The sequence below is a fragment of the Naegleria fowleri genome (assembly GCF_008403515.1).
Source record: "Naegleria fowleri strain ATCC 30894 chromosome Unknown tig2, whole genome shotgun sequence".
In the NCBI taxonomy this organism is placed as follows: domain Eukaryota; phylum Heterolobosea; class Eutetramitea; order Acrasida; family Naegleriidae; genus Naegleria; species Naegleria fowleri.
The window spans coordinates 224,859-238,410 of NW_025407934.1; the positions used below are offsets into that span (position 1 = coordinate 224,859).

The 13,552-nt window shown below is 36.6% G+C and overlaps 5 protein-coding genes across 5 annotated transcripts; 4 read left to right on the plus strand and 1 right to left on the minus strand.

The window, feature by feature from the left end:
* Positions 1 to 46: 46 nt before the first annotated feature.
* Positions 47 to 1,021, plus strand: FDP41_000372 (uncharacterized protein; the record flags this gene model as incomplete). Its single annotated transcript, XM_044707055.1, has 2 exons — positions 47 to 285; positions 382 to 1,021. The coding sequence occupies 2 exons, from the start codon at positions 47 to 49 to the stop codon at positions 1,019 to 1,021; spliced, it is 879 nt and encodes a 292-aa protein (XP_044569186.1).
* A 168-nt stretch (positions 1,022 to 1,189) lies between these two features.
* Positions 1,190 to 5,366, plus strand: FDP41_000373 (uncharacterized protein; the record flags this gene model as incomplete). The annotated part of the gene is made up of 2 exons (XM_044707066.1): positions 1,190 to 1,499; positions 1,654 to 5,366. The coding sequence occupies 2 exons, from the start codon at positions 1,190 to 1,192 to the stop codon at positions 5,364 to 5,366; spliced, it is 4,023 nt and encodes a 1,340-aa protein (XP_044569187.1).
* Positions 5,367 to 5,447: 81 nt separating this feature from the next.
* Positions 5,448 to 7,730, minus strand: FDP41_000374 (uncharacterized protein; the record flags this gene model as incomplete). The annotated part of the gene is made up of 4 exons (XM_044707077.1): positions 5,448 to 6,059; positions 6,523 to 6,883; positions 6,941 to 7,068; positions 7,140 to 7,730. The coding sequence occupies 4 exons, from the start codon at positions 7,728 to 7,730 to the stop codon at positions 5,448 to 5,450; spliced, it is 1,692 nt and encodes a 563-aa protein (XP_044569188.1).
* A 366-nt stretch (positions 7,731 to 8,096) lies between these two features.
* Positions 8,097 to 10,252, plus strand: FDP41_000375 (uncharacterized protein; the record flags this gene model as incomplete). Its single annotated transcript, XM_044707088.1, has 5 exons — positions 8,097 to 8,602; positions 8,671 to 9,131; positions 9,191 to 9,249; positions 9,325 to 9,449; positions 9,508 to 10,252. The coding sequence occupies 5 exons, from the start codon at positions 8,097 to 8,099 to the stop codon at positions 10,250 to 10,252; spliced, it is 1,896 nt and encodes a 631-aa protein (XP_044569189.1).
* A 132-nt stretch (positions 10,253 to 10,384) lies between these two features.
* Positions 10,385 to 13,507, plus strand: FDP41_000376 (uncharacterized protein; the record flags this gene model as incomplete). The annotated part of the gene is made up of 1 exon (XM_044707099.1): positions 10,385 to 13,507. The coding sequence occupies one exon, from the start codon at positions 10,385 to 10,387 to the stop codon at positions 13,505 to 13,507; it is 3,123 nt and encodes a 1,040-aa protein (XP_044569190.1).
* Positions 13,508 to 13,552: the final 45 nt, after the last annotated feature.

Genomic DNA, 13,552 nt, shown 5'->3' on the forward strand with positions numbered 1-13,552 from the left:
CAAATTAAAAACCAATTCTTCTCATCCTCCTGGAATTGTCAAAAAAATGTTAAATTCCAATACCAGCCATTCGTTTTCAACACCAACAAATACAACAGGGCATCAAGAAAATAATAAGGAAAATCATGAACTCTATGTACTGTCGGAGGATGAGAAGAATTCGGATTTGACGCTCGAAGAAATGTATCGGAAACACTTGAGAGCCAAAGATCATGATATAACCATTGAAGATTTACTTGAATCGGATGAACAAACATTAAGAGATGGAGGAATTTATTTATTTGGGTATGTTCAAAGACCAAGTTTAATTATTTAAAAAATATTTCGAATTTTTTGAACTAAATTTTTCGAATGAATTCAAATGTTTGTGACATGTGGCAGTTATGGAAGTTTAATTTGGAAAGCAGATTTTCAATTTTCACAAAAATACAGAGGATACATCAAAGGATACAAACGAAGATTTTGGCAAATTAGTAGAGACCATAGAGGTAATTTTGAATTTCCAGGAAGAGTACTCACAGTTGTGACAGAAGCAGATTACAAAAATCAAATTTTAAAATATGGAGAGAATTCAAAACTAGCAATAGAGGAAAAAGAATTTGATGCAAAGGATGTAAATTTATATGGAATGTGTTATTTAATTCCTCGTGATCTTGCATTAGAAACTTTTAAATTATTGGACTATCGAGAAAAAGGAGGTTATTTCAGAACTCTGACCACGTGTTATCTGGTCAAAGATGACAACTCTATTGAAGAAAAGAAGGCAATTCTCTATGTTGGTTCTATCAATACACTTGAAAATACAGAGTTTATTGGTCCATCTGAGAATGGCCTTGTGGATGATGCTACCATAATTTGTAGGGCAATTGGACCCAGTGGACCAAACAAGGAATACCTCTTCCAACTCACAGAACGATTAAGATCTGAATTTGGAGATTGTGAAAACTATCTCAGCACTTTGGAAAGAACTGTAAAATCATCCCTACAAGAGCAAGATCCAATAGATAAGAATCGAGTGTGAATTCAATATCACCTTCTAAAACGATCCATCATCATCACACTATGACACAACATTCATGGCAGTAGCTAAATATATTTGCTTGATCATTAAAATCTTGATCTCTTCACACCCTCTGGTTTCGTTGTGATTCTTTTATCATCATTTCATCATTTCAGAATATTAAAAAAAATGCTTTCATCATCAGGTTCAGGTGATGCCACTCGGGAAATGTTTTTCGATGCTTCTGATGGTGGTGGTAGTGGTGGGAATGGCTCTGCCTCAGGGATGCGAGATTCTATGGATGATGAATATAGCCAAAATGATTTTCAAATTCCCGAAGCCTTTTCTATTCGATCACCAACAGATTTCAATGTGTGGTTGGAGAGTTTATTTGCTCCGACCGTGTTGGTCAGAACAACAACGACTGTAGATAATATTTGTATGAAGAACGGATTGAAATTTATTGATTTGTTGAGACCATATCAAACAACAAGACAGTGTAAGTAACACAGTTCTGATGTTGTTGTTATTGTTGGAATATATCCATGATGATGCGGAAATTGTGAAAAAATATCACATGATTATACTGCCACACCAATACTCAATCATCATGTTTATTACGTTGTTATATTGCTATTATTACTATTTCATAGTAAATTATTCTACCATTACTTTACAAAACTTTTCAGTGAACTTTGTTCAGATGAGTGACTTGCATAGAGAATATGGAGAGGATGGAAACAGATTCACTAATAGAACAGATCTTCTTCTACGAGAGAAGACTCATCAGAATTTTATAGGATACATTATCAGACAGAGCTATGACCAGTATTTGGCCAAAACCAAGCAATCAGCGTTAACCGAAGACTTTTTTGACAACACACCGTGGTTTGACATTTTCAGAGATGAATTTATCAAAACTTTGAATATTTCCGAGCATGAGACGTTGATGCATCCAGTTGCATGTGTATCAGTTTTGTCAAGCGAAGAAGTTGGAGATCCAATTCAAATTTTGAAGGGACTATTCGATCCTGATAAGCCACCTAGATTATTTAAAGATTTAATGATCGATAGTGACATTTTACAAATTGTAATTATGGTACATGACCAATCTTCTCAGGCGACCTCAGAAAAAGCAAACTCAATTTTTAACAAGGTCAAAGAAAAGTATACAGCATCATCATGCAGAATGCTCATTTTGAACTCGAGAGATGATTCAATTGAAAATATTGTTGAAGATATTTGGTCATCTGTACTTCCAAGACGTCAACTTTATCAAAAGCGAGTGTTACAGAACATTGTCCCTACCGCATTTCATCTTTCTAAACAGGATTTGCAATATATTGGAAGTACAGCAGACTTTATTTTGAATCAAGTTGTCATCTCAATGGATACGAAAATTAAGAATATCACAAACACTGTATTAGCTAACAAGAAAGGTTTAAAGAATACCATCAAGTCCTGGTTCTCTAAGAAGAGCAAGGCAGAAGAGGAGGGAATTAGTCCTGAAATGCAGTTGCGACGGCTAGCAGACCTTCTTTTCATGATTCGTGAATACGATGAAGCGTATTCTATTTACAAGCTCATCAGTGGTGACTTTAAAAACAAGGAAGTGAAAAATTATGCAGGATGCATGGAGTTTATGGCTATTTGCACACTTCTTAGCTCATCAACGCAAGGTGGGGGCAAGAAAGAAGTTGAAAGCAATTTGGAAGCTGCATTAACGGCATACAAGAATGCAGCACAACCTTCTTTTGTTTTGAGATCGTTATTATTCCAAGCATGCATGTATAAATCAAAAGCTCTATTTAAGAGAGCTGGAGAAATATTTACAAGAGCATCCAACGTGGATGAGAATAATTTCTTACAGGCTGCCCTATTTTTCGAACAGACTGCTCTCTGTTTTAAAGGCCCAATGGATAGACTAACAAGAAAATCGGCTCTATTTTTGATTTTGGCTGGATATAGATTTAGTCACACGGATCAAATTAAGCACTCTTTTAGATGTTATAGAACAGCATTTAGAATATATAACAATAAGGAATGGTTGCAAATCTATGAGCATATGAGCTTTACTTTGGGTAGACTTGCAAGTCACATGCGAGATTTGAAATCAAGTGTCGAATTTTTCCACGAATTTATGACCGTTTGTAAACAAGGACCTGAATATCAAACCAAGTTTATGGAGGAATTTTCTCAAACAGTTACAGCGTATCTCTCTGACCTGAAATTGAAAGGAAATTCAGATGCTAAACTCGACTTTTTGGATATTCCTAAAATTAATCCATCAGCAGTGAGAGTATTATTGAACTCTCAGTACGGAGAACCTGTTTATACAGACACCCTACCAGATGAGGAATGGGCAAAATTAGAGGAAACTCTTGTTAAAAAAGTGAGAGGTCCAATTGTATTCTTTAAATGGGAAAAGCCATCAAACGACATGAAACGGATTGAGCCTACAGTTGTAGGTGAACCAATCTATGTAGAGATCAAGTTGACAAACACATTATCTATTCCTGTTCAAGTAAGGGATATGGCTCTTGATGCATTCCTTAATTCTAAAACATTACCAGAAAATGACAGGGGATTCACAGCAGAACCTCTTAGTGTGGTCATTCAACCATTGGACTCGATCCTTGTAAGATTAAAAATTACTCCAACTCAGACAGGAGATCTCTCTATTCGAGGAGTTCGATGGAAAGTGCTTAACAATATTCATGGATTCAAGTTATTCCAAGTGAGAGGAAGAAGATTGAATGACACAAAACAGCAAAGAACAACCATCCAATATGAACAAGATAATCGACTAAACCTCAAAGTAGTCGCTCCAACCCCATTGCTCGATGTTAAATTTACCGAAAACATTGAAGTGTTGTGGAATGGAGAGCTTAAAAAAACCAAAATGATTGTCAGCAACGTGGGAAATGCTGATTTGATCAACCTCAAGTTGAAACTCAACCATCCATCTATTTATTATCTTTCTGATGACCTTTCTTTGAATGATTACACGTTCATTGAAAACGCTGCTTCAAAAGATGAAACATTTATTTCTAATACTTTTGGTATTGAACGTGACTTTACATTTTATGATATTGCTGAACGCTTGAAGTCAGGAGAAAGCATTGAAATTCCTGTTTTTGTGAGAGGATCATTCTCTGGTATTCATGACTCAAAATTCCTATTTTATTATGAACCAACTGAAAAGAATGACGACCTCAAGTATCGATTGCACAGATTCCACACCACTCTAAAGGTATTGGACTCGCTTAAAATTACTACATTTTGTGACTCTACCTACACAGAGCCAAATTCATTTATTTGTGGTCTCAAGTTACAAAATTTCAGACCTGATCACTTTGTACAACTTGATCAGTTGGTGAGTGTCAGCCCTCTTTGGGAGATTGAGCCAGTAGTGCCACCCACAGAGCCAATTATTGTCTTACCTAAGGAATCTTTTACTTTATATTTGAAGTTAAATAAGAATGTCACCCACGAAAAGAAGGTTAAAACATTGAGCACAGATGTTAAACAATTGACCGAAGTGGAGCTCATTCATCGTTCACATCCTGTTGGAGGTTGTAATAGAATCATCGATACCACAATGAAACCATATTTACAATTCCTTTTTAGCGAATCAAAGAAGCATGAATTGACATTCTATGGAAGAACTCTCACAACCGAAAAGGGAGATGAATTAGTCGACATTGAAGAACAATTGAATACTTTGAGTTTGCAAGTTATATGGAGATCAAGAGCTTGTAATTTAGGTATTACTTATCATAGTAAGGTTTCCTTCCTTCCTCACACTAAAAAACCAAAACGATCACATCCTGCTGCCAAATTCCCATCAAAGGAAAACCTTGTATGCCCCATTGAAGTGATTTTGGAATATGAGAAGGAAATTATTCACCAATTTACTCCTTCTCAACCCTCATGCACCGTAGATATTATTGTCAAACTCATGAATGTTTCTCCAGATATGGTCACCGATTTCACATTGGAATTAATACCACCATTTGCTTCACTTGCTCTGGCAGGAAATGCTAAATTGCGTGCCATGTCCACTGCAACCAGTTCAGCAAGTACCATTACTATTTCACCTCAAAACTTTTACTTGTGGTCTGGCCCTACCAGAATTTTCCTTAAAGATGTCAAACCAGGCTCTGACATTTTGAGCATACCTGTGAGGGCGACATTCTTCTCACCAGGTATCTTCAACTTGAATCAGTTTAGAATTTCATGGAAATTTTTGGATTCTGGTATTGCAAGAGTAATACCACACAGCTTTATTGATGAACAATATCTGATTTCAGTGACTCAGCCACCATCCACGCAACCAGTGCATGTTATGGATGAATTACTTTAAATCAACACAATGAAGGTTTCGTTCAAAGAGATGAGCACCCTTTTGATCGTTACTTTATAAAAAACCTTAACTTATGTCAAGTCACGAATCCTTTTGTTTTCTTCGAACTTTAAGACCACTTGAGCTGGGTGGACCTTTTCTTTCAGCGGTTTTTGAGTTGAGTAAATGAAGAAACTGTTCGACTTCGTTTGCAACCTTCTCACTTGCGTCGTTTACAGAATGCCCACCGCCGACGAAACGTGAATCATCTATAAATTCAGCATTAAGGTTACTAGTTTCCTTATTGTCCACTTCAGCAGTTTTAGAGTAGTGTTGTGCAGCTCGTATTCTTTCAATGTGATTCAGAGATTTCCGAACATTCACGATCTGAACGTCCTCCGCTTTTGATATCGGTTTCTTTTCGATCCTGTTCATGGACTTCCTAATATCGTTAAGGTCAAGAGTTTGGGATGAACGTGCATCAATGTTTTGTGGGTCCAAGTCAACAAATGATTCAGATTCTTTCCGCTCAATGTCCAATTCAAATATTATTCCCTTTTTGATTTCATTTAAGTTTGCATCCAAACGATGCAATGAGTTCTCAAATGTTTTTTCCAGCTTTCGTGTTTGTTTTTCAAGATTCAAAAAGAGGGCCTTCACTTCTTCAGCCTCTTTCAAGCTCGTTTGCTCTCTTTTGAGGACTTGATCTAATAGCTTTTGTCATCAAAAGCTGGCTCTGTATATCCTAGTTCCGTAATGATTGTTGAATCATTTTGATCAATCTCTGATGGCAGCTCATATGCGTTCACCCGCACCTCATCGATAAGCCTTAAATTTTTTAAATGTGTCGAGAGAATTTTAACATAGTTCGAATTAATGTCACACATTGGATTTCCTGATACATAGAGCATTTCTAACTCCGAGAGAGATGAAATATTTTCTTGTAGTTGTTTGACATGAGATATAAGATTATCCCGCACATCCAGAGATTCTAGGTGCGGAAATCGGCTTTCTATTCCACTTATCGACTCAAATGAATTACTAGATAGAACTAAAACTCGAATTTGAAAGCATGTTGGAAATATATCTAAACAAGACAGGTTACAGTTTTTAAGGCGCAGTACCTGTCAACATAAAAAGTTAAATTTTGAATTTGGTGTTTCAGAATGATGCTTACCTCTAGCTTGTCAAACGTAGGAAGGCATGCAAAGTCTGCCTTATCCAGCATATTAAAAGATAAATCGAGCTCAAGTAGACTGGACCTAAATCTACATTTTCCGAGTCCAGTCAATTTTTCAAAGTAATTTCTTGCTGCAGAAAAAGTGGTCAGATTTTCAAGCCCGCTAATTCCATCGAATGTCTTCAAGCAATTATTGTCAACAGAAAGAGAAGTCAGACACTTTAAAGAGCTCAGCGAAGGAAAGCTTGCAATTTTGTTTCCATCCAATGATAGTGTTTCTAGTTTCTTGCAAAATGCCAACTTTGACACATCCTCAATTGCATTTCCAGTTATGTTGCAATCTTTGATTTGTTCACATCTTTTGCATTGAATGAAAATTAATCTCGTTTAGATTTCATTACAAATCCCAACTTACAATTCAATTCCATCCAAAGTTTTTAATTTGTTATACATGGCTTTGAATGAAACAAGTTTTGGGAAATTAGAAAGCATTTCAAGATCCGAAAATGAATTAAACGAAATATCAAGCTTGACAAGTTCAGTCTGTGCTGAATTGAAAGATTTTAAAATAATGCGTTCAAAAAGAAAGAAAATTAAAAAATGTAACTCCATACCTTTACAAGGTGAGCTTCTGGAAACGATGATAACTTCTGATGACGCAATTCCAGTGTTTGAGTAGTGTCAACTACTTCTTGTTTTGTGTCTTTCTTGGGTAGAGTTGATTCATTCTTATTTTTTGGTGATGATACTTCCTGTGGTAACTTTTGTTTCAACGAATTATTGTTGATTCTTTCCGATTGTGATTTATATGGTTTTGCGATTGTTTTTGTTGGTGTTTGTTTCTCCGCTGCTTGTTTGGATGATTTGCTCTGTTCCGAGCTCTTTCCATTTTTTTGCGTTGATGACATGTGGTCTGAGGAGCGACTTGACGAAGAAGAAGAAGTACTCGATGCTGAGCTGGCTCTACTACCACCGGAATTGGTTCTATTTGTCAGGACACTTCCTGAATCTGCAGAATCAATCCGATGAATGACATTTATGACCTTTTTCTTTTCCGATGAGGAAACACCATTCCTTGTGTAATGAAGAACCTCATTAGCTTTACTGTTGGTTGAGAGGGCATTGATGGAATCCTTATTTATGCTGTTATTGTTGTTGTTGCTTTTCAAAGCATAGACCGAGGTTTTTTCAGAGGTTTTTATCATTTTTTTTAGATTTGAATTTTTGTATTTGCGAGCGCGGGATGTCTGTAAAACATGAGATTGAAAGCCATATTTCTATTTCTTTCTTCAAGGTTTTGAAGATAGATGATGATCCATCTGAGCCCCATGGAAACCCTTCAACAACAATGTACTTGGTTCCTCAAAGGTGGGGTCGTCTAAAACAAGGAGAAAATTTTCCGTTTTTGTCACCTGGAAATGTGTTGCAGCTCAGAATAGTTAAAAAAATTTCTCGAGAAGGAGGCTCGCTGGACATTGACGACAATATTCCAAGTGCTCTTTCTCAGTGTGTGCTGGCCTTATTCTTTGCTCTTCTCAACATCATTGTTGATTTCGTTTGCCCTCACTTGAATGAACTGGAAGAATACCTTGATAGATTTTGTAGCATATATATTCTGTGCGAATGGATGGTCTTCATCATCACGTTCCGAGAGTAAGAGAAGAGCCTCAAGATGGAAGGCATTCTTTACAAATCCGGAAGCCAGAAAGAACCATATCACATCAGAATGGAGAAAATGGCTTGTGTTTATATTGTGGGCATGTATTAATATTGGGCTGTTTATTGAGGCTGCAGTGAGGTGGCACGATCTCATCTATGCCAAACTGAGCAAGATCACAGCGCTAAAAACCGAGGACATATTGAGGCTCACCTGGTATGTTACATTTGCCAGAGGGTTTGGCCAATTACTGAACTTCAATTCTGCCCTACTGATTGTTCCTACCATGAGAACTTTATCAAACACGCTCCGGACCTTAAAGCTCTCTCACATATTTCCTCTCGAGAAAAATCTCATCTTCCATCGATACATTGCATATTGGGTAGTGTTCTGTACGGTTGGGCATGGCTTTTTCCATTAGTAAGTTTGTTTGAATGAAATGAATGTATTGCTAATACAAAGTTCATGTACTAATTTCCATGAAATAGTCTGAACTACGCCAATTATTACTTTGCATACTCTAATGAACAAACAACAGTGACCAGCTCCATTCTAGCATGTTGGGTTCAGAAATATGGAATTACTGGAAATTTGCTTGTATTTGTCATGTATCTCATGTATGCTACTAGCCACAGCAACTATCGTAAAACCAGAAATTATACAGTATTCTGGTATACACATCATTTATTCATTATCTTCTTTGTGTTGTTGCTTGTTCATGGAAAGGTTTTCTGGATATGGTTTTTAGGACCTTGTGTGTTGTACCTCTTTGAAAGAATTTTGAGAAATGTCAGAGGATCTGAAGAAACCGTTGTTAAGAGAGTTCATTGTTTGCCAAGTAGAGTCTTAGAGATTGTTCTTGAAAAGCCAAGATTTGATTACAAGGCTGGTCAGTATGCCTACATTAATTGTCCTCTCATCAGTAAGCATGAATGGCATGCCATGACAAGTAAGTACTTTCACGTTGATGAATAGGTATCAAATTCAGCGACTGGTTCAATTCTTCAGTTTCATCTGCACCTGAAGATGAGTTCCTACATTTCCATATTAAGTGCGCAGGTGACTGGGTATGTTGCAATTTTTCAATGTCATTATAGTCATTGGTAACATTTCAAATCACCATTCGGATTTATGAAATAAAGACAAATGCATTGATGGACCTTTTTAACCCAACACATAGTCCAACCGTTGTTATCAACAAGCCCAAAACACCAGATGATAAAGATTATTTGATTAAGGTGGATGGACCTTTTGGAACAGCGGCAGAGTAAGTATTTATGACATAATTTACAACGAGCATGCTCATGGTTCCTTCACTCCTTCAGTGACGTTTTTGATTACGAAACAGTCATGCTTATTGCTGCTGGTATTGGAGCTACTCCCTATGCCTCATTATTGAAACATTTTAATAACAAGCTAGAAGAAGAAAAGAAAGGAGGCAAACCAATTAAGATAAGAAGATGTTTCTTTTATTTCATCAACAGAGATCATGGCTCATGGGAATGGTTTTCTTCTCTATTAAATGATATTGAAGAGAAGAATCCACACTTCTTCCAAATCAATACCTACATGACTGGAAAACTCAAAGCAGAGGAAGTCAAGAAAATCATCTACGGAAGCAGTGAGTATCAACAATCAGGAAAAAAGCAAACAGGAGACATGCTATTGAGAGCCATGTATGAGTACATGCCAACTTCTTCAGATGAATTGGAACTTCATGTGAATGACATTATTGAACTGAAGGAGCAAGACGACTCTGGATGGTGGGAAGGAAAGAATTTGAACACAGGCAAGACAGGACTATTCCCAAGCAATTATGTCATACATATTGATGCTCTCACAAAATTACGAGAAAATCAAAACAGACACTATGGACGTCCAGACTGGAAACGAGAATTCACCTATGTCAAGCAATGGATTGACAGAAATACATCACAACACAAAAAAGTCAGATCAAAGGTTGGAGTTTTTGTCTGTGGTCCTCCTGCCCTTTCCAAAGATGTCTATTCTTTTGCTCTTGCAGAAAGCTCAGAGAGTGTGCAATTTGTTTACCACAAAGAAAACTTTTAAGGTGACTGCACTCTGTATTTTGCTTACTCCATCAGAAGCTTTTGAGGCAATGATGATCATTGCAATAAAAAGCAGAGCACACGTATTGCGAAAATCTATTGATCATCAATTTTTTTTACAAACAACAAACAAATGACACCAAGCAATGATGATCACTCACCAACAATATCCACAAAATCATCAACGACGGAGAGTTTAAGCGCGTCGTCGTCGAAAGGAGCAGCAACAACAACACCCAACAACACTAGCAAGAAACAACATGAACAATACCATCATCAACAACAACAACACCACTCCACACAGCTCAAATTTGTGTTCACCTACCAAAATCAACAAATCGTAATTTATGATAAACAAATCCGAAGCCTTATCTTTTGGCTAGTGATCATCTTTCTCCATATATCCATTCTGATCCTCGTTTATTATAGACAACAAGTTCCGAATTTTTCATCATCATCACTCTCCTCCTCAAAACTTTCCGAATTTTCTTCTCAACGATGCATTGCAGAGGCACGAAAATTCTACAACTCATCTGAAGCCTTTTTCGGAAGAATTGTTGGAAGTGAAGAATATCGAAAAAGTTTACATTTTCTTGGAAATCAACTCGAGCTGTTAAAAGCAAAAAACGATAAATTTCAAAATCATTTGGAAATGACGATTGACTTTCATTACGTGAAAGATGGACAAGCAACATTTTCCATGAGACATCCTGCTCATATATTCCCAAATATGAAAATTACCTTGTCCTATTCCAATGTCACCAATATATTGGTGAGATTGCATTCTAGAAAACATTTGCAATTTTTGAATGAATCCATTTTAGTGAGTTCTCACTTTGATAGTGTGCCAAGCACTCAATCCGTTTCAGGAACCATTCCTACATTCATTGCACTCGAAATGATTAGCAATTTCATTCACGATCCAGATACTATTCGTCACCCAGTGATTTTTCTATTTAACAGTGCAAAGGAAATTGGATTGATTGGATCCAAGATTTTTGTGACTCGACATCCTTGGGCCTCCACTGTTCGTTCAGTCATTAATATGGAATCGATTGGATCTGGAGCGAGTAGAGATTTGACCTTTCAGTCATCCAATACCTGGATTATGAAACAGTTTGCAAGTGTGTGTAAATATCCAATGGCAACTGCTGTGGCTCAGGATTTCTTTAGTCTTGGTTTGATTCCCTCTCAAAGCGATTTTAATGTATATACTTCCTATCTTAATTTAACGATTGGTGGGATTGATTCTGTCTTTTACAGAAATGGTTATGTTCATCATACTAACAGAGACACGATTGAAACTCTCAATGAAAATACCATTCAACACATGGGTGAAAATTTAGTTCCTTTTATTAAGAAATTGGCTAGCTTTCCAACATTCTTTCCCAATGTAAATACTACTCCAAAAGAAGATGTTGTTTTTGAAGAGATTACTACTCCTGCTGTATATTTTGACATCTTGTCCTTATTTATTTTTTGCTATTCCTCAAGCTCTGCACAGCCCGTCTACAATGTTATTATTTTAATTGCCCTTACATTTATGGTAAGAAAAATCTATGCAAAGGAAAAAGAGAAGAATGAAAATAGAAAGAAAAGAAGAAGAAGAGTTTCGAATGCTTCAAATGACTCGAAATCAACCACGACAACCTCAAATCAGGAAGAAATCATCAGTGAACCCAATTCAGAAATTGTTGCACGTAGCATTCATTCTGACGAGGAAGAAAGATATATTTGGTCACTTCTTAAGGCATTTGGAATTGTTTTACTGAGTCTCATTTCAAGCATGCTTTTTCCTTCGCTAGTTGCTCTAACACTCGCTTTTATTTTCAAAAATCCAATGTCTTGGTACGCCACTGGATCTGTGTTTACTCTGTTCCTGTTTGCGTTCCCCTCAATTTTAGGTATCACGTTAGTTCTCGCAATATTTAGCAGCTACACAAGCTCTTTTTATATTTATGTGTCTGTGTGGCTATTCTGGGTTTTGGTGACACTTGTTTTCAACTGGTTCAATATTGTATCAGGATTCTTGCCAGTGGTTGTAGTTCTTGCACTTGTTATTGCTTCATCTCATACAATCCAAAAGTACACAAAATGGTGGATTCACTTGAGTATCATGATGACAGGATATTTAATATTTGTGTTGGAACATATTTTAATTGCAGTCGATATATTCGTGCCAATCATGTCAAGAAGTGGATTTGTGAATTCTATTTGGAAATGTGACGTTGCTATTGCATGCTTTATTGGATTTATTGCATTCCTTGCCACCAATCTTCTTTATCCTTTTGTGATTTCAGAGAATCAGAGAAAATCTCAAATTGCAAACTCAAACAAGTTGCATTTATTTATTTTCCTTTCTGTGAGTTTGATACTCATGATATTTTCAGGTCTAATGCTCACTCCCTACTCAGAAGCAGCCCCTAAACGAGTCCTCGTTCAGAAAGTGATTATCTTACCTGAAGAAGATTTTGATGCACCAATGTCTATTGGTGTCAGAAAAGGAGGAATTTCTGAATTTTTACACATATCTGACACGAATGATGATAGCAATGCGATGGATTTGGAACCACCTGTAGATCCGAGCATGTCACGGCAACAGAATACACGCAAACAAAAAACTTACATCTCCCTTCTTCACACAGACAGTGTTCCTGTGCAATATGTTATGAATGGCAATTTAGGAGCGAGCCAAACCATTTCAACAAATTCCAAAGAACATGAGATTTATTTAATACCAGCTCTTGCTATTCAACAGGTGACCTCTATCGATTATGATAGTTTTATTGCGATTGAATTTAACTCGTCATTATCAAATTCAGAACAATCATCGTATTTAAGAGAAAATCCAGTGAAAACTTTAACATTTGGAAGCAAGAACAACGTGACAGTCATTCTTGAATCGGATATATTGGTCTTGTCACAAGAAATTAGAATCTATCTCAAACCAGAACATGTGATTTCATCAAGTATCGAAAACATGCAATATCGAGGTGAATTTCTTTCCTTCTTCCATCTTTATGCCAGTAGTAGAGGCGATTTTTCAAAGATTTTACAATTCCATACTCTACTTGCTTCGCATGCACCTCGTCAATTCACTCTTCAAATCATTTCACATTACACTCAAAGTGAGAGCACCAACTTTTTATTTAATTCTGAAATATTGCCTTACACAACAGAACTATTACCTCGAAAATTTATTTCTCCGATCTATACCATTGTGACGGATACGATGAAGACCATTAAAATTAGATAACAGTTGGCACGTTCTTTCAGAGGCGATGCAATAAAAAGGAAATTT